Source organism: Pleurodeles waltl, chromosome 1_2 (genome assembly GCF_031143425.1).
Source record: "Pleurodeles waltl isolate 20211129_DDA chromosome 1_2, aPleWal1.hap1.20221129, whole genome shotgun sequence".
Taxonomy (NCBI): Eukaryota; Metazoa; Chordata; class Amphibia; order Caudata; family Salamandridae; genus Pleurodeles; species Pleurodeles waltl.
In genome coordinates, this window is record NC_090437.1 from 966,998,577 (window position 1) to 967,017,019 (window position 18,443).

The 18,443-nt window shown below is 49.4% G+C and overlaps 1 protein-coding gene across 1 annotated transcript in view; it reads right to left on the minus strand.

Annotated features, from left to right (window-relative positions):
• SRD5A3 (steroid 5 alpha-reductase 3) overlaps positions 1–18,443 on the minus strand; it is a 111,023-nt gene that overhangs the window by 17,252 nt on the left and 75,328 nt on the right. Inside the window, exon 3 of the mRNA XM_069201123.1 lies at positions 10,548–10,739. Within this exon, the coding sequence (XP_069057224.1) occupies positions 10,548–10,739 (192 nt within the window). The remainder of the gene's footprint in view (positions 1–10,547; positions 10,740–18,443) is intronic.

The window sequence follows — 18,443 nt, forward strand, 5'->3', positions numbered from 1 at the left end:
GCACTACATATAGGTCACTACCTATATGTAGCTTCACAATGGTAACTCCGAACGTGGCCATGTAACATGTCTATGATCATGGAATTGCCCCCTCTATACCATCCTGGCATAGTTGGCACAATCCCATGATCCCAGTGGTCTGTAGCATAGACCCTGGTACTGCCAAACTGCCCTTCCTGGGGTTTCACTGCAGCTGCTGCTGCTGCCAACCCCTCAGACAGGCATCTGCCCTCCTGGGGTCCAGCCAGGCCTGGCCGAGGATGGCAGAACAAAGGACTTCCTCTGAGAGAGGGTGTTACACCCTCTCCCTTTGGAAAATGGTGTGAAGGCAGGGGAGGAGTAGCCTCCCCCAGCCTCTGGAAATGCTTTCTTGGGCACAGATGTGCCCAATTCTGCATAAGCCAGTCTACACCGGTTCAGGGGACCCCTTAGCCCTGCTCTGGCGCGAAACTGGACAAAGGAAAGGGGAGTGACCACTCCCCTGACCTGCACCTCCCCTGGGAGGTGTCCAGAGCTCCTCCAGTGTGCTCCAGACCTCTGCCATCTTGGAAACAGAGGTGCTGCTGGCACACTGGACTGCTCTGAGTGGCCAGTGCCACCAGGTGACGTCAGAGACTCCTTCTGATAGGCTCCTTCAGGTGTTAGTAGCCTATCCTCTCTCCTAGGTAACCAAACCCTCTTTTCTGGCTATTTAGGGTCTCTGTCTCTGGGGAAACTTTAGATAACGAATGCAAGAGCTCATCCGAGTTCCTCTGCATCTCTCTCTTCACCTTCTGCCAAGGAATCGACTGCTGACCGCGCTGGAAGCCTGCAAACCTGCAACATAGTAGCAAAGACGACTACTGCAACTCTGTAACGCTGATCCTGCCGCCTTCTCGACTGTTTTCCTGCTTGTGCATGCTGTGGGGGTAGTCTGCCTCCTCTCTGCACCAGAAGCTCCGAAGAAATCTCCCGTGGGTCGACGGAATCTTCCCCCTGCACCCGCAGGCACCAAAAAGCTGCATTACTGGTCCCTTGGGTCTCCTCTCAGCACGACGAGCGAGGTCCCTCGAATCCAGCGACTCTGTCCAAGTGACCCCCACAGTCCAGTGACTCTTCAGTCCAAGTTTGGTGGAGGTAAGTCCTTGCCTCACCTCGCTGGGCTGCATTGCTGGGAACCGTGACTTTTGCAGCTACTCCGGCCCCTGTGCACTTCCGGCGGAAATCCTTTGTGCACAGCCAAGCCTGGGTCCACAGCACTCTAACCTGCATTGCACGACTTTCTAAGTTGGTCTCCGGCGACGTGGGACTTCTTTGTGCGACTTCGGGTGAGCACCGTTTCACGCATCCTCGTAGTGCCTGTTTCTGGCACTTCTCCGGGTGCTACCCGCTGCTGAGAGGGCTCCTTGTCTTGCTCGACGTCCCCTCTCTCTCCTGGTCCAATTTGCGACCTCCTGGTCCCTCCAGGGCCACAGCAGCGTCCAAAAACGCTAACCGCACGATTTGCAGCTAGCAAGGCTTGTTGGCGTTCTTTCGGCGGGAAAACACTTCTGCACGACTCTCCACGGCGAGAGGGATCCGTCCACCAAAGGGGAAGTCTCTAGCCCTTTTCGTTCCTGCAGAAACCTCAGCTTCTTCTGTCCAGTAGAAGCTTCTTTGCATCCACAGCTGGCATTTCCTGGGCATATGCCCATCTCCGACTTGCTTGTGACTTTTGGACTTGGTCCCCTTGTTCCACAGGTACCCTAGATTGGAAATCCACAGTTGTTGCATTGTTGGTTTGTGTCTTTCCTGCATTATTCCTCTAACACGACTTCTTTGTCCTTAGGGGAACTTTAGTGCACTTTGCACTCACTTTTCAGGGTCTTGGGGAGGGTTATTTTTCTAACTCTCACTATTTTCTAATAGTCCCAGCGACCCTCTACAAGGTCACATAGGTTTGGGGTCCATTCGTGGTTCGCATTCCACTTTTGGAGTATATGGTTTGTGTTGCCCCTATCCCTATGTTTCCCCATTGCATCCTATTGTAACTATACATTGTTTGCACTGTTTTCTAGCATATTTTTGCTATTGTGTATATATATCTTGTGTATATTTCCTATCCTCTCACTGAGGGTACACTCTAAGATACTTTGGCATATTGTCATAAAAATAAAGTACCTTTATTTTTAGTATAACTGTGTATTGTGTTTTCTTATGATATTGTGCATATGACACTAAGTGGTACTGTAGTAGCTTCACACGTCTCCTAGTTCAGCCTAAGCTGCTCTGCTAAGCTACCATTATCTATCAGCCTAAGCTGCTAGACACCCTATACACTAATAAGGGATAACTGGGCCTGGTGCAAGGTGCAAGTACCCCTTGGTACTCACTACAAGCCAGTCCAGCCTCCTACAGGGGCTGGCAAGTTCCTCAGCATGTTTGATTTAACATCTGGGTACTGGCAGATTGCCTTAACTGATGGGGCCAAGGAGAGGTCGGCTTTCTCAACACCAGAGGGGCACTTCCAGCTCTGGGTCATGCCCTTGGGGTTGAAGAACGCCCTTGCACCTTCCAGAAGTTGGTCAATCAGGTTCTGACTGGGCTTGAAAATGTCAGTGCTGCCTACCTTGACACCATTACTGTTTTAAGCAGGACCACTTGCACAACATCTGAGTAGTATTGAAGGCGCTGCAAGCCGCAGGCCTCACTATCAAGGCCAGTAAGTACCAGTTAGGGCACGGGTCAGTGGTGTACTTGTAACACCAGGTAGAAAGTGGCTGGATGGCTCCCCTACAGCCCAAGATTGATGCCATTCGGGCTTGGGCACACCCCAAGACCCAGGCAGAGGTGAGAGCCTTCTAGGCCTCACCAGGTACTACAGGAGATTTGTCAAGGGGTATGGCACCATTGTTGCCTCCTTGACAGAGCTGACCACAAAGAAGCTGCCTAGACAGGTGATCTGGACTGAGGCATGCCATACTGCATTTGACACCCTGAAGGAGGCCATGTGCATGATGCCCGTGCTGCTGGCCCCTGACTTCTCCAAGGAGTTTGTGGTACAGACAGATGCTTCAGAGCATGGTGTTGGAGTGGTACTTTCACAGCTGAACGAAGAGGGCCTAGACAAGCTTGCATCTATTTTTGCAATACTTTAGTTATGTTTTGTATTCAAGGAGATAAGTAATAATTAATTTTTGCTTGCAGCTAAAAAAAAAAAAAAGAGATATGAACCGCACCAAGGATATTATATCCAGTTTTTAAATATTTATAAGTGTCATGGAAGTTTAGACATTTACTTCCCCCAAGTGACCAAGTTTGTATTTACTTTTAGAAAGTGGGCATTTTCTTGCTTAAACCATTCTGTGCCTCTGCCTGCTTGTGTATTCCACCTCTGGGTCAGACTGAAAGTGGGGCTGTTGTGAATTCCTTCTAGACAATGACACAAAGGGAGCTGGGGTGTAGCCAGTATTTCTTGATGAGTCTCCTGGGCTAGAGTGGGGAGGGAGGAGCTGACATTTACACCTGAAAGGGCTGTGTCTGTCCTCACACAATGCAGTCTCTGCCCCCATGGAGTGTGTCTGGGGCCAGGTCTTGACAAGGCAGGATCCTGGGAACAACAGAGACTTTCCTTTGAAGTTTGCCTACTTCAAAGGTAGAACTGGGTATAAGCAGTGGAGACAAAACCCCAGACTTTTAGAACACTTCTGGATCAAGAGGAACCTCTGCCAAGGAGAAGAGCTGAGGAGGAGCAGTACTGCCCCTTTTTTGTGTGTGCTTTGCTGGGTTGGCCTGCAGTTGCTACTTCTGTTTTAAAGAGGAAAAAGACTGGACCTTGCTGTGTATCCTGCTTGTGAAGTTTCTCCAAGGGCTTGAAGTAGGGCTTGCCTCCTGTTGGAAGATTCCGGGATATTGAAGCCTTCAGCTTCATTTGCCTATAGCGCTGGGAACTGTGTTTTTTGTGCTGCAACAGAAGAAAAACCACTGCAATGCTGTCAACAATGGAGATGTCTGCACCGTGACCTGACGACACCACACGGAGCCATGCCCCACGTCACACAGCAACCCTGGTCTCACCGACGCCACCACCTGACGCAGTCCGCAAGCTGCTGCGTGCACTGTGACCTGTGGGCCCTGCACTCCGCATTGCCTTGCTCACACCGCAGCCTTGGGATCCCCGACGATGACACTAACAACCTGCACCGTTGCCTGAGGACACTGCTCGTGAAGCACACAATGCACCGTCCTGTACCGTGCCCCCAGTCCACCAACTCCAGTGTTTGCACTGCGACCCGTGGGCACTGCACGGAGCCCGCCCCACCGCCTTGGGCCTACCAATGACAGCACTTCAGTAATGACAACGCTGCTGCCTGCACCGTGACCTGGAGACACCGCACGCCACACTGCCCCGCTTCACACCGCAGCCCTAGTTTCACCGCCACTGCTGGACGCCGTCACTGAGCCGCTGCCTGCACTGTGACTTGTGGGCACCGCACAGCCCACAGCCCCGCTTCGTACCGCAGCCCCGACGTTATCCACGCCGGCGCTTCAGACTTCGTCATCAGCCCGGAGTTCGATCTGCAATGTATGTGACTTCAAGGGCCCGATGATCCCCGTACCGACCTCCCGAACAGACGGCTGCAACGCTGCACTCCGGATCTCGTTGCGAGGATCACAACGCCCTACATTTTCAAGGTACTGTTTGTGGGTCTACCCGACACTGTAGCTGGCCCACGATGCCGCGGCCGGTCTTAACTGTTGGATGTGTTGTTCATGATGCCATGATAGCTCAAAACGGAGCTATCGACTTCAAGAAACTGTATTTTTAAGTTAATGCTTGCAAAATTCATATCTTTATTACTGTATGTTGGATTTTTCTCGTTTTGGTCTTGTTTTACACAGATTGGCTATTTTTCTAAAACTCGTGATGTGTTCTTTTGAGGTGTTATCATTCTATTGCTGTGTGTGATGTGCAGATGCTTTACACATTGCGTCTGAGATAAGCCTGATGCTCGTGTCAAGCTACCAAGGGGGTGAGCAGGGATTATCTAAGCTGGGTACCTCCCTTGCCCTGACTAGAGTGAGGGTCCCTACTTGGACAAGGTGTAAACCGACTGCCAACTAGAGACCCCATTTCTAACAGCGGGGAACTGCTCCCTGTTCTCCTCACAATCTGCGCTTATCACCGTGAGGAGCATGGGATGGCAAGCACAGTTGCACTTGTGCTTGGTAACCCCCTCCTCTTTTACATGCAGGGTCGCCAATATAGGCCTAGGGGACTGTCTGGGTGAAATTATGCACCCCCACCTCTAATGTAGAGATGAATAAACAAAATAATAGCTTGGCAGTCCTTTGCAAGGTGATTGTGCCTTTTGGAGGAGTCTGGGGTACCCTTTATCCAGGTAGCTCCAGACAGAATTGGACCACGGAAATCCAAGAGAAACCTCTCCTTTGGGGTCCCTAGCAAGTTTACTCTGCACTGTTTCTCACAGAAAGTGGGGAGGTATGTACCTTGGCCTTGAAGGCAGGGAACAACAGAGTCCCCCCCCCATGGGTGGTGCCCAGAGCTCTTCCAGAGAGTTCCTGGGTTCTGCCATCTTGAATCCAAGGTTGATATGGACCTCTGGGAGCATCTAAGTGGCCAGGTCAGGCAGGTGACGTCAGAACCCCTTCCTGATAGGTGGTCACCTGGTTAGGTGACCAATTCCCCTTTCATGGCTATTTAGGGTCTCTCTCTTGGGTGGGTCCTCAGATTTGGCTTGCAAGATTTCAGCAGGACTCCTCTGCAACCTCTATTTCGAATTCTAGCCACTGGAACCGTGACTGGACCCTCCAGGGATCAACAATCTGCATCCATGATGAAGGCTCTGCTTGAAACATTGATTCCACAGCTCCTTAAAGCTTATGCAACATTTCTCCAGCTGTACTTCCTCTGAGGGCGGGAAGTCTTCAGTCTGTGTGAGAATGAAGACGGAATCTCCCATGGAGTGAAGGAGTCACTCCCCTGCATCCGCAGGCACCAACTGCAACAACGACTGGCTGCGTGGATCTCCTCTCATCCTGAGCTGGGTGGATCCTTCATCAAGGGTGGTGGTCCGCAGTAGTCCTCTTGGTCCTCTCTGCCAGCTGTCCAACTTTGGTGAAGGTAAGCCCTTGTCTTCCCATGCAGGACAGTACCCCCATGCACTGCGTCTCTTGAAGCTACCAAGGCTTGTTGGCATCTCCTTCAAGGGATCCTCAGGCTCCGTATAGCCCCAGCTCCCAGCACTCCTTCTGGTGACGCACAGCCCTCTGCGTGCTTCTCCTGCAGCATGGGACCCTTCTCCAATTGTGCTGCGTGGGCACATCTGCAACTCCTGGTTCCTGTTCTAGTGGGTCTCCTGTGGGGGCTGCCTCCTCTTCTGTGGACACTCTGCCTTCCTGAGGGCCCCCTAGGACTTCCCCCGTGGGTTGGGTCCTCCTGGACCTTGCTGGTTCCCAGCAGCTCCACTTTTGCTCCACCGCGACTTCTGCCTTTGCCAAGGCTTGTTGGTGGCTTTTCCAAACCACTGACCGACTGCAATCATCCATCCGGCTTAAGACATCGACTGCATCCTCCAGGAACTGTTCACCTGATCCAGGGCTGCATTCCTGACTGTCTTCGTCCTAGTGTCGACCAACTCCTGCAACTACAGTTGGGTGGGTAGTGACTCCTGTTCCCACTGGACTCTTTTGTGACTTCTGGGCACGGTCCCCTTCTTCCAAAGGTCTTCCTCTTCAGGAATGCACCACTGGTTTCTTGCAGTCTTGTCTGGGTGTTGTAATATCTTCTTTTTATTCCTTTTGGGTGGTTTGGGGAAAATCCAGTAACTTACTCCTTTCTTCCTGGTCGCTGGGGGGCACTGTGGTACTTACCTTTGGGGTTTCCTAGTTCCCCCAGCGCCCTTCTACACACTCCACTTACCTAGATGGGGGTCCTGCATTTGCATTCCATGTTTTTAGTATATTGTTTGGGCTTCACCTAGGGTCACTATGGTCTATTTGCATCTGCACTGTTTTCTATCACTTTTTATGCCTATTACTGATTACTAGTGTACATTCCTAGTATGCCACTTCCTATTGGAGGGTTGCCTCTTTAGTACGTTTTGGTAATTGTGTCACGAAAATAAAGTACCTTTATTTTTGTGACACTGAGTGTTTTGTTTCATGTGTGTGAGTGCTGTGTGACTACAGTCGTATTGCATGAGCACTGCAAGTCTCCTAGATAAGCCTTGGCTTCTCATCCACAGCTACCTCTAGAGAGCCTGGCTTCTAGACACTGCCTACACTACACTAGTAGGTGATACCTGGACCTGGTTTAAGGTGTAAGTACCTTAGGTACCCACCACACACCAGGCCAGCTTCCTACAGTCCTCCTTAACCCATAAGGGAGTACACAGGTTGGTTAGCGGTCTAGTGATTCCAATTTCCACAACTGGGTCTTCTGCAGTTTCCAATACATCTTGTTACCAGATCTCCTTTTAAGTGCCAAGAAACATGTGCATTGTAGTCTGCCATGTCTCCTCACCCACATATTCAGTGATCATCTTCACAGCAGTTCAAGCTCCAACTCTATGCTGTCGATCATACTCTCACCTGACTGCAAAAAGCACTTGGCCTTTTACCCCACTTGCGTTTAATTTGTAAAGCGTGAGCTTTGCAATTGACAGCGGGGTACAGTCGGTGATACCTAAGAGGTGCCTGCTGAACATCACTAGTCTCTTACTGTGTTTGCTGACTGGTTTCGAACAGCCTGCCACCACAGACAGGTTTCTGACCCCATGGAGGTGACAGCCCGAACTCTGAGGCCAGAAACAGAGCCTGCTCCAAAGGAAGGTGTTATCACCTGCTCCAGCAGGACGGCTACTGAATATGCATACCAAGGCCAGGAACTTCAAAAGGCCCTGCCACCGTTGGTGTGTGACCCTGGCTTCCCCACACATACGAGCTCCCACCCCCTGCCCTGAGGCCTCATTGCACCAAGACAGGCAGGAAAATTAGTTAGTGAGTAGGCGTGTACCACCTTTGGGTTAGCCACACCCCTATAGTGGGATACCCGAAGTGGACACTCGAGGAAGGGTTCCACCATCTTGTTTTTGTTGGAGCTGAGCTTTCTGAGACAGGGTTGTGCCCACTCCCCATAGGAAGTGATCAAATAGGGGGTGTAGTCACCCCAAGGGTAAGTAGCCCATTGGCTACTACTCTACACTCCCCTAAACACCCCTTAAGGGAGTATTTAGTTGCCCCTCCGACACCGGAAGAACAGATTAGTCCAAACTAAAAAAGTAGAGGACAAAGAAGAGCCGAAGGAACGAGAACTTTGGATGAGTGGTGGACTTTTGAGATGAAACCCTGTCTACCTACCTGCTCTAGTTCTGAAAATCGTGACACTGCGACTTGTCCTGCAGCTGTGGGGACTCCAAAAGCCTCAGAGGTTCTCCAGCACTTCGCCAGCCTGTCAGCATCTCTCTTGGAGTGGAGAAGCCACTTCCCTGCAGGTACCAACTGCAACTTCCGGTCCACCGTTCTGATGACCATTGGGTCCTCTGACTCAGCAGTTATCCAGGAGGTGGTTGCTGTGCTCCCACGGATCAGTCTCGTCTCCCCTCCAAGTGAGAAGACATCAAGACTAACCTGAGCCGAGCTGCACCAATACCTGGGGAACTGGACCCTTGCAACAACCAAGGCTTGTTGAGGTACAAACCAGACCCCAACAGCATATCCGAAGACCTGCTGTCGAGGGACGTCAGCACTGCGGATGACACCTTCCAGAGTAATCCAGCTGTCCTGTTTTGTCCCTCTTCTTGCAGGTGCCTCTGAGAACTGTATGTGCCTTGACACACGAGCACCAACTACAAAGATCTGGTGCACCCGAGCTCATGGATCCAGGTCCACGACATCCAATGGTGTTCTCTTGCTCCCAGGACCCCCACTGACCAAGACCCCCATTGAGAGGTCCTAGACTTATCTTGAAGTTCCCCCTTGCATTCTCCTTCTCAGTGGCCCCCTTATCGACAAGTGTGCGGTGCGCAGGAACCTCGACTCGCACCACTGCACCCAGTCGCCCCACGGCAGGTAAAACTGAACTGTTGGTCTTGTTTGTGGCTTCACACCCCTAGCACCCTTCTACCTACAGTGGATCCCTGAAAACTGATTGCAAGGACCCTTATGCAGTAAAAGTACTTTGCAACCTTTACCGCATAAAAGCGCATTTGAGTAAAAGTGTTATTCACTTGCTAAACCATTACAAAACTGCAACATTACTTAACTTCTTGAGAGTACTCTGGTACTTAAACGTAATATAAACAAAGTAACTATTTTTCTAAACAATTGGTCTTGAGTTCCTTCTTGGGTGTGTGTCTCATTTATTGACTCTGGGCCTGATTCAGAATTTGGCAGATGGGTTACTCAGTCACAAACGTGACGGATATCCCGTCTGGCGTATTACGATTTCCATAGGATATTATGGAATCATCATAGGACAGACGGGATATCTGTCACGTTTGTGATGGAGTAACCCTCTCTGCCAAACTCCAAATCAGGCCCTCTGTCTTCAACAATTGCTTAGCACTACCCTCTGATAAGGCTAACTTCTTGCACACACTACCCCAAAAAAGAGCTTTTGGGATTGTCACTTTTACCCCTGTTAGCCAATAAGGGTTGCAAGGACTATCTGCATAGTGTACCCTTACACTTGGAACAATACATAGATAGCCAGCTTTCTACACTTGTTGCTGTCAAAAACAAAAAACAAAAACAAAGAAAAACACAAAAACAACACAAAGCGGGATCCTTGAACAACTTTTGGTATTACTACTAAGTGATTACAGATGGTTGAGCAAACTTTGAGCAAATTCTCTACCCTTATGGTCAAGTGAGAACAGCGTTTGAATTACTTTTATGCCTGGGCCTGTGTTTCAGTGAGGTGAAGCAGTTTCCCTGGGTGGGATATCGCTTTGCCTGATCACAACGAGCCTAGTGTTTCCGCACCAGGTCATCCCAAGGGTAAGAGCACCGGACCCAGTTTTATTAACTGGTAACTCCAGCCAGGAAAACTGCATGAGACTAGCTGCAAAATCAGCCAAAGCCTTGCCACCCACTCATTCCAACTTTTTTCTCTGCCAATGCTCCCTACTACCACAACTAATCTTCCCCTTCCCTAACTCCCTCCCGCCAACCCTGTCCAAAACAGAAACCCCTGCACACATTTACCACCTGCTTACAGCAGGTGGTAACTGGTTGCATTAAACTCCTCAGAAAAGTTAACACTGCGTGGAACACACCATAGTAATTTCGTGTTTGCACAACTATTCCACGTTCTGAGGCGTTTAATTCTAATTTCACACTACTGGAATGGTGTTACTACACAGTAACCTTTATTACCTATACTAAGTTTGTACACCACCAAACAGTACCATACAACTCGCAATCAAGACCACTATATAGTTTAACAGTGTTACTTCCATTTTTATTCATACTTCCATTTTTAGACATAATGTTTACTCCTTCTTTCTGCCTAATTCGCTTGAAGAAAAATTGAGATTTGCTGACACTGATAATGACAGACTCACCACTTTTTCCATGAAATGGCACTTGGCACAGCACAGTTATGCCCAGGAGAATATAATACAGAAGTCCAAAGCAGTACTGCAGCAGGTGAATGACTCCGTCGGAGAACACGCTGACAAGGATGCACTCTGCCAGCCTCCTAAGACTGTGCAGCCAAAGCAGCATTAGAACCAGGAAGGCTGACAGCTCCCCACCTACAAATTAAACAGACGTGACAGGCTGTCAGCATTGTACTACACACAAAGAAATTCTTCAAGTTGCACATTCCACAGGCTAAGAACTGTGATTCCATACTGAACTGAAATAATACTAACCAAAGTTGGAAGCTATGACTAAAGGCGGAAGCTATGTAGTCACCTAGGAATAAATATTTCAATCAGGAGCCACAAGCGCATAATTTAATAGTTTCCGCCAGTGTCCAAAGGACAGGGCCCTAAAAGCTCAGTTTTTTTGTCGGTGTGGGTGGTAAAATAAGGCAGGGTGGGCCCAGTACTGTCCATTGGCAATGGCAGCGTTGGCTGAGGTCCAGAGTGTATGTTGGGTTGGACAGGTCTCAATCAATCATACATTTATATAGCGCAGCAAATCAATCAATCATACATTTATATAGCGCAGTAAATCACCCCTAAGGGTCTTGAGGTCTCGGTCTGTGGCCAGTCCGACATGTGCACTTCAACCTTCAAACCCTTGCTCTGTTAGTGAGCCAGGGGGAACAAAGCCCTGGTTTCCTTTGGAGCACTAAGTTCACCTGTCACAACCAATCCTTGTATGCTGTCATGCAGCTTTAAGTATAAAAAGAATGAGCAAAGCTTGGATTGATTCTGGCCAGACTGGCCTCTTCCCACGGGCACAGGGTTAGCACAGGGGTGGGATGACTAAAGGACACAACCAATCAATGTGTGGCATTATTTTAAAGACACACAGTAGTTTGTCAGATTTCTTTAGAGGCAGAAGCGCCTTGCGGTGATAACGGGGCGGGGTGGCATGTGCGGGGAGGGGGGGGGGGGGGGGGGTAAGAGTGAAATTATTATTTTTTTTAAACAAAAAAAAAACTTACCTTCATCTTCACCGCCGCCTGCCCTGCGCTGACAATCCTGACACTGCTCAGAGCAGCGTCAGAATTGGTTAGGAGCGCCCAGCCAGGGCACTCTCAGGCAGACTTGGAGCCTGTGCCTGCTCTTTCCAGCCCAGCAACTGTGTTTTGTGAGTCAACAAATATACATGCTCACTAGCGGAGGAGACATGCCTGTTTAAAGGTGATGCTTTTCCCATTATGCACAGCACCGCAGAATAGCAGTCGCCTTCTTATCATGGATCCTACAGGATCCACACTCACATAGCATGTCCCTGGAGGCCTGGTGATTGTCTCAAGCCCAGGCCTGTACTGCACTTCTACTATTTTAGAACACTGCGCTGTATCTGACACCTTGTCATAATTCACTCACTGGTATATAATATTTATGTCCAGTAACATCCATTATTTCCAGATCTTAGAAACTACAGAAGTATGGAATTAGGTGATAAATAAAAAGTATTATTAGTTGTGTCATAGAAATGTTTTGGTCCAACACAGTAGTCACTTGTGGCTTAATGAATAAGGTCGCAGACGCTCTCTGAAGATTAATGCTTTGAGTACTTATATCTCAACAGTCACCTGTCAAATATGCCCTTCTTATTGATGAGAAAATATATATTTTCACTTTGTCTGAAAATACCTCTTTTTAATTAGCTAACAACTTCTCTCTCTCCCCTCCGCCTTCTTAGCTGTTTTGTAAACAAATGCTGTAGATGTCAATGTACACTGAGCTATGACATAATATTATTATTATTTTCATCAAATGACCTTGAACTGTATAGTGGCAAAAGGAAAATAATTCAAGAGCAAAGCAGGCAAAAGGCTTAAAGGCAGAAAGATAAGACTGGTCTCAAGAAAACAAAGCATGTTGCACTGCACCGAGAGGACTCAAATGGCTCACCACTAATTTGCAACAATACCTATTTTGTAAAATCAAAGCACCTGACGGTTCGGAGAGGTTTCTTCTGGCACTGAGTGGTGTTCATAGTAAACTTGACAAAATGCTACGAGGCCAAAAAAAAATCATAGCTACATTTTTTAGAACAATGCACTGAATAATTTTGACAGATGTAAGAGTTTGAATGGCTCACACGATACAAATTTCTCTTGGAGCTTCAGCGAGTATTACTTAAAACAGGTCTAAAATGTTTTATTGACTTCGGAAAGATGGAAGGCAAAGTCATCCCCACTGCCATCCGGACTTGGAACCTGCAGTTTGTACTCACAGCTGTGAAGTTGGGCCATTGGGCCTTAACTGCTAAAAGGTTCTGTCCATTCATTCTTTCCTTTAAGTACAAAAGAAACAGGAGATACATTGCTGCATGGGCCTTAAATTCTACTTCAGCCCAAGCTGAAGTCTCCAAGTCATTACCAAGCAGACATTCTACAGGTAGATCAAAGGACACTACAACCTTTTTAGGGCCAGTAACCCCCCCCCCACCTAAAGTAAATAATTGCCATGGGGTGGCACAGTGTTACTGTGAGCATCAGTCACTTGGTACGTGTGACTAAGTGGGCGTTGTTCAGGAGACACCAGTTTTTTAGTCACCATAGTGACACTGGCATCTGTGTCCATGGAGGCCTTAGCCTCAACAACATTGATTAGGGGATGCTTCCTGTACTTACCCATAACAAAGGGACAGGCAGCCAGGGTGGCAAAGTCAATGCCCCCATCAGAGACCAACATAGCCTCAGTGGTCTCTCTCACTAGCCAATAACCCACTACAATCCGAAAGGTGAGCCCAGCTACACTTCTAGACTGGTAAATACCTTTATTATTGCCACCACTGCTGCTATTGCTAGGGGCACTAGGAGTAGGAGTGGTGGTAGTATTGGTGGTGGGATTGGTGCTTTTCTTAGGACAGGAGCTGTCTCCTGGCCAATGGCCTGTGTTTTTACAAATATAGCACCAAGGCTTTTGAAAGTTAGAGGAAGAGGAAGAGGATTTAGTCCCATCCCCAGAGGAGTTTTGTGGGCCTGATGAAAACTCTTGATTTATCTTTGTCCCCACTCTTATCCTGATGCTTACTTGCTTACTTCTATTTTGTGGTCTCCCCCTGTGCGAGTCTTCCTACTCACCCTGGTGCGGACTCACTTGTCTGCCTTCTTTCCCAATTCTTGGGGAGAGGTCAGATCAGAGTCCACCAGGTACTGATGTAGCAGATCAGAAATACAGTTATTCAAAATGTGCTCTCTCAGGATGAGATTGTACAAGCCCTGGTGGTCACTAACTTTGTTCCCACGTAACCAGCCTTCCAGGGCCTTCACAGAACAATCCACAAAATCTACCCAATCTTGGGAGGACTCCTTTTTGGTTTAGCTGAGCTTTAGTCTATATTGTTCAGTGGTCAAACCAAAACCATCCAGTAGCGCACTTGTTAAAGGTGCATAATTGTCCACATCTTCCTCTCTGACAGTGAGAAGCTTGTCTCTGTCTTTGTCAGAGAAGGACAGCCACAATATTGCTGCCCACTGTCTTTGGGGGACCTTTTGGACTTTACAGACCCTCTCCAAAGCAGTGAACCATTTGTATTTGTCATCTTCCACCTTGCAAGGTGGGACTATTTTGCTTAGGTTCCTGGAATCATAGGAGTCCTCCCTGACTCTGGTGTCCCTGAAGCTAAAATTGCTGCCACCATGGGCTGCTAACCCCATACCCTGTCTTTCCCTCTCTACTGCCAAGGCCTCCCTGTCTAGGGCCAGCTGTTGCTGCTGCAGCCTCAGCCTGGCCTCCTCCAGCCTCAGTTGCCTGAGGTCCCCGTCTAGGGGATCTTCCCCTGAAGTGGAGCAGTGGGTCCCCTCAGATACTGAGGAGACATGGGAACTGACAAAGGAGGATCCATCTCTTCTCTTGGGAACCCTTTGTACCAGCCCTCTAGGGATAAAGGTGGGCCTACTGGAATGGAATTACCCCTCTTCCCACTACCTGTTGTGCTCCTAACAGGGCTGTGGTGTGTCCCATGTTCTTCTTGATCCTCCCTAGGTACTTCTTGACCCTCCTCAGTGTCTAAATCTACACTCTCTAGCACTGGGGGAGTCAGATTCTGCTTCTTCCTCCTCTTGGCTGCCATCATTGTCCGGGTCAGCCTGGAGAAGTGGGCCAAGAAGCAGACTCTTGTTGGGATTCCTCCCAGTCTTCAGTTTCCTAGAGGCACACATCTCCCTTAACTCTTTAAAAGTTAGACTCTCATACTAAGAATCCAGGGCCTTAGAGGTGTTCTCTACTGAATACATGATGTCTAGCTAGAGTGCTGTAGGTGTCCCCAACTACTCTAACACTAGGATCATAAAGAAGTTTGGAGCAAGGGCTATGCTGGACCTCTAGCTTACCCAAACTTAGGAGACTAGAACCCTGACAACTAGGTGCAGTGTGTGTCTATAGCTAGCAATGGTCTTCCCTGTGGAAAGTATCTAGTGACAGAATGGTAAGGCAATTGCAAGTGCTTATCCCACCGCTTCACCACCAATGTAGGAAGCTGGCCTGGTGAGCACCTATGGTGTTATCACTTTATACCAGGTCCAGGTATCCCTTATTAGTGACGTGTAGGCAGTGTCTAGGAAGCCAGGGCTCTCTAGAGGTAGCTGTGGATGAGCAGCCAAGACTTATCTAGAAGAGATGCAAAGCTTATGCAATACCACTACAGTCACACAGCACTTACACACATGAAAGAACCACACAGTGTTACAAAAATAAAGGTACTTTATTGTAGTAACACAAATGCTAAAATACTGGTTAGGCAATACCCCAACTGGGGGTAAGTAAACACACTATTGTGTACACATTAGAAGTCGGTGATTAGCATAAAAGGCATCAGAAAACAGTAAAAACAATAGCAAGTACTGAAGGCCCAAGTGGAAAACCATACCATATACTAAAAGGGGGTAATTACCAGAGTGTCCCAAAGCGACCAGGAGAAAAGAGGTAAGTATCTGGTTCTCCCCAAACCCACCAAAAGATCTTCAGAAGAGGATTTTACAAGACCCAGACAAGACTGCAAGAAACCAAAGGTGGATCCTGGTAGAGGAAAACCTGTAAAGGAAGGGGACCAAGTCCAGTTTGCGTTGGAGTGTCCGGTGGTGGCAGGAGCCACTACCCACCTGTCTGTGGATGCAGAACCAGGTTGACGGTGGACAAAGATGGGCAGCAATTGAAGTTGAAGTCCGCCATCGGAAGGAGAGTTGCAGTCGGTCAGTGGTGTGGAAAAACCACCAACAAACCACCAACAAGCCTTGGCAAAGGCAAGAGTCATGGATAAAGAGATGCAGGGCGGCTGGGGACCAGCAAGGTCCAGGGGGCACAACTGATGGAGGGGAGTCCTGGGTGACCCTCAGCAGTGAGGAGAGTTGCAGGAAGAGGAGACAGCCCCCACAGGTGACCCACAGGCAGCAAGCACAGGAGTCAGGGTGAGGCCTATGCAGCACACCTAGAAAGGAGTCCCACTCCGCAGGAGCAGCACGCAGAGGACTGTGTGTCGCAGGGAAGAGTGCTAGGGGTTGGAGCTACATGGACCCTGAAGATCCCTTGGAGGAGATGCCAACAAGCCTTGGTAGCGGCAAGAGACGCAGTGCAGCGGGGGAAAGGCAAGGGCTTACTGTCTACCAAGTTGGACAGCTGGCAGAGAGGACCAAGGGGACCACTCCAGAACACCACCTGTGATGCAGGATCCACACAGCTCTGGAGGAGAAGAGATCCACACAGCCGGTCATTGTTGCAGTTGGTGCCTGTGGATGCAGGGGAGTGACTCCTTCACTCCAAGGGAGATTCCTTCTTGCTTCTTGTGCAGAATGAAAACCCGTCACCCTCAGAGGATGCACAGCCGAGGAAATGTTGCAGTTGCTGGAAGGAGCTGGAAAAACAATGTTGCAGAGCAGAGTAGTCGCTGTAGTTGCAGATTGTTGGTTCCTGGATGGTCCAGTTGCAGTTCCAGTGGCCAGCAGGTGAAGTAAACGATGCAGAGGAGTCCTGCTGGAATCTTGCACGTCGAATCTGAGGACCCACCCAAGAGGGAGACCCTGAATAGCCCAGGAAGGGGGATTGGTCACCTAGCATGGTGACCACCTATCAGGAGGGGGCTGTCACCTGCCTGTACTGGCCACTCAGATGCTCCCAGAAGCTTCTGCCCACCTTGGTTTCAAGACGGGAGAATCAAGTGGCCACCTGGAGGAGCTCTGGGCACCACCCCTGGGGTGGTGATGGACAAGGGTGTGGTGACTCCCCTTTCCATTGTCCAGTTTTGCACCAGTGCAGGGAAAAAGGGTCCCTGGGCTGGTGCAAACTGGTTTATGCAAGGAGGGCACCAAATTTGCCCTTCAAACCATACCGGTGGCTTGGAAAGGCTACCCTTCACAAGCCATGTAACACTTATTTCCAAGGGAGAGGGTGTATCCTTCCTCTCCCACAGGAAATCCTCTGTTCTGACTTACTCTGCTTGAGCTGGTCAAGCAGCAGGAGCGCAGAACCCTGTCTGAGGGGTGGCAGCAGCGTGGGCTGCCCGGAAAACCCCAGAAGGCTGGTAGGAGCAAAGCTGGGGGTCCTCTAAGGAGCCCCCAGAGTGCATGGAATCATACAACCAATACTGGCAACAGTATTGGGGTATGATTCCGACATGTTTCATACCAAACATGCCCAGGTTCAGAGTTACCATTATGTAGCTGGACACAGGGTAGCTGGACACAGGTAGTGAGTGACCTGTGTCCAGTGCAGGGGTAAAATGGCCTCCCTGCACTTACGAAGTCCAGTAAAATGGAGCTGGAGTTCACAGGGGCACCTCTGCTCATGCAGGGGTGCCCTCACACACAGGTACTTGCACCCTGCCCTCTGGGCTAGGAGGGCCTACCATCGGGGTAACTTACAGTGACCTGATGCAGTGACCTGAAGTGAAAGGGTGCATGCACCTTTTCATGCATGCTGCAATGGCAGGCCTGCAGACACATTTTACATGGGCTCCCATGGGTGGCACAATACTTGCTGCAGCCCATGAGGTACCCCTGGTGCCCCATTGCCCTGGGTACCTAGGTACCATATACTAGGGTTGTGTGAAGTCCCAAGCAACCAAATTTAGAGGGAGAGAGCATAGCCACTGGGATCTTGGTTAGCAGGCTCGCAGTGAACACAGTCAAAACATACTGACATCAGGCAAAATGTGGGGGTAACCAGGCCAAAAGGAGGGTACTTTCCTACAGCGCCTTGCAATATGTGTAAAATATGCCTTTTTTTGGGTCATTTTTGGGTCTGGTTGGAGATAGTTTTTTATCATATGCTGTCCCCACCTCCCCCTCATTGGTGTTGTACGCTTCTCCTCCTGGCCTGACAGTAATCTTTAACTCGTCCACTTATTTCTTTGGCCCTCCAGAACAAGCTTGGGAATGGGCAACGGACCAATGGGTGCCCCTGACCACCGTAACTGGGGAGGAGGTGGGGTTGCGGAGGTTGTGTCCCCTCTGGGCCCCCTCCCCTAAATTACCATGGAAAACCAAACTCACTCAAGGAGGGGAAGACTGGACCTCAGCAGGGAGCAAGGATCACCAAGCCCACCCTGTGCTGGGAACACAGTGGGCGCTCTGGGCCCAGAGGCGTTGCTCTCTGACACCCCTACTCTCTTCCAGACTCAGGATGATGAACCTGTGACACTCACATGAACCCTGACTTGCTGTGAGGTGCAGAACTGATCCGGTCATTGACAGACAACCTTTGCTGCAGACACTGTGAGATTCCCTAATAACTATAATTGCTTGTGGTCTGCTCCGAGCAGGAGGGGGTTTAGGTGTGGTAGATGTGGAGGGTTTCTTATGTTGTTACACCAAGATACTCAGAAATTGCTGT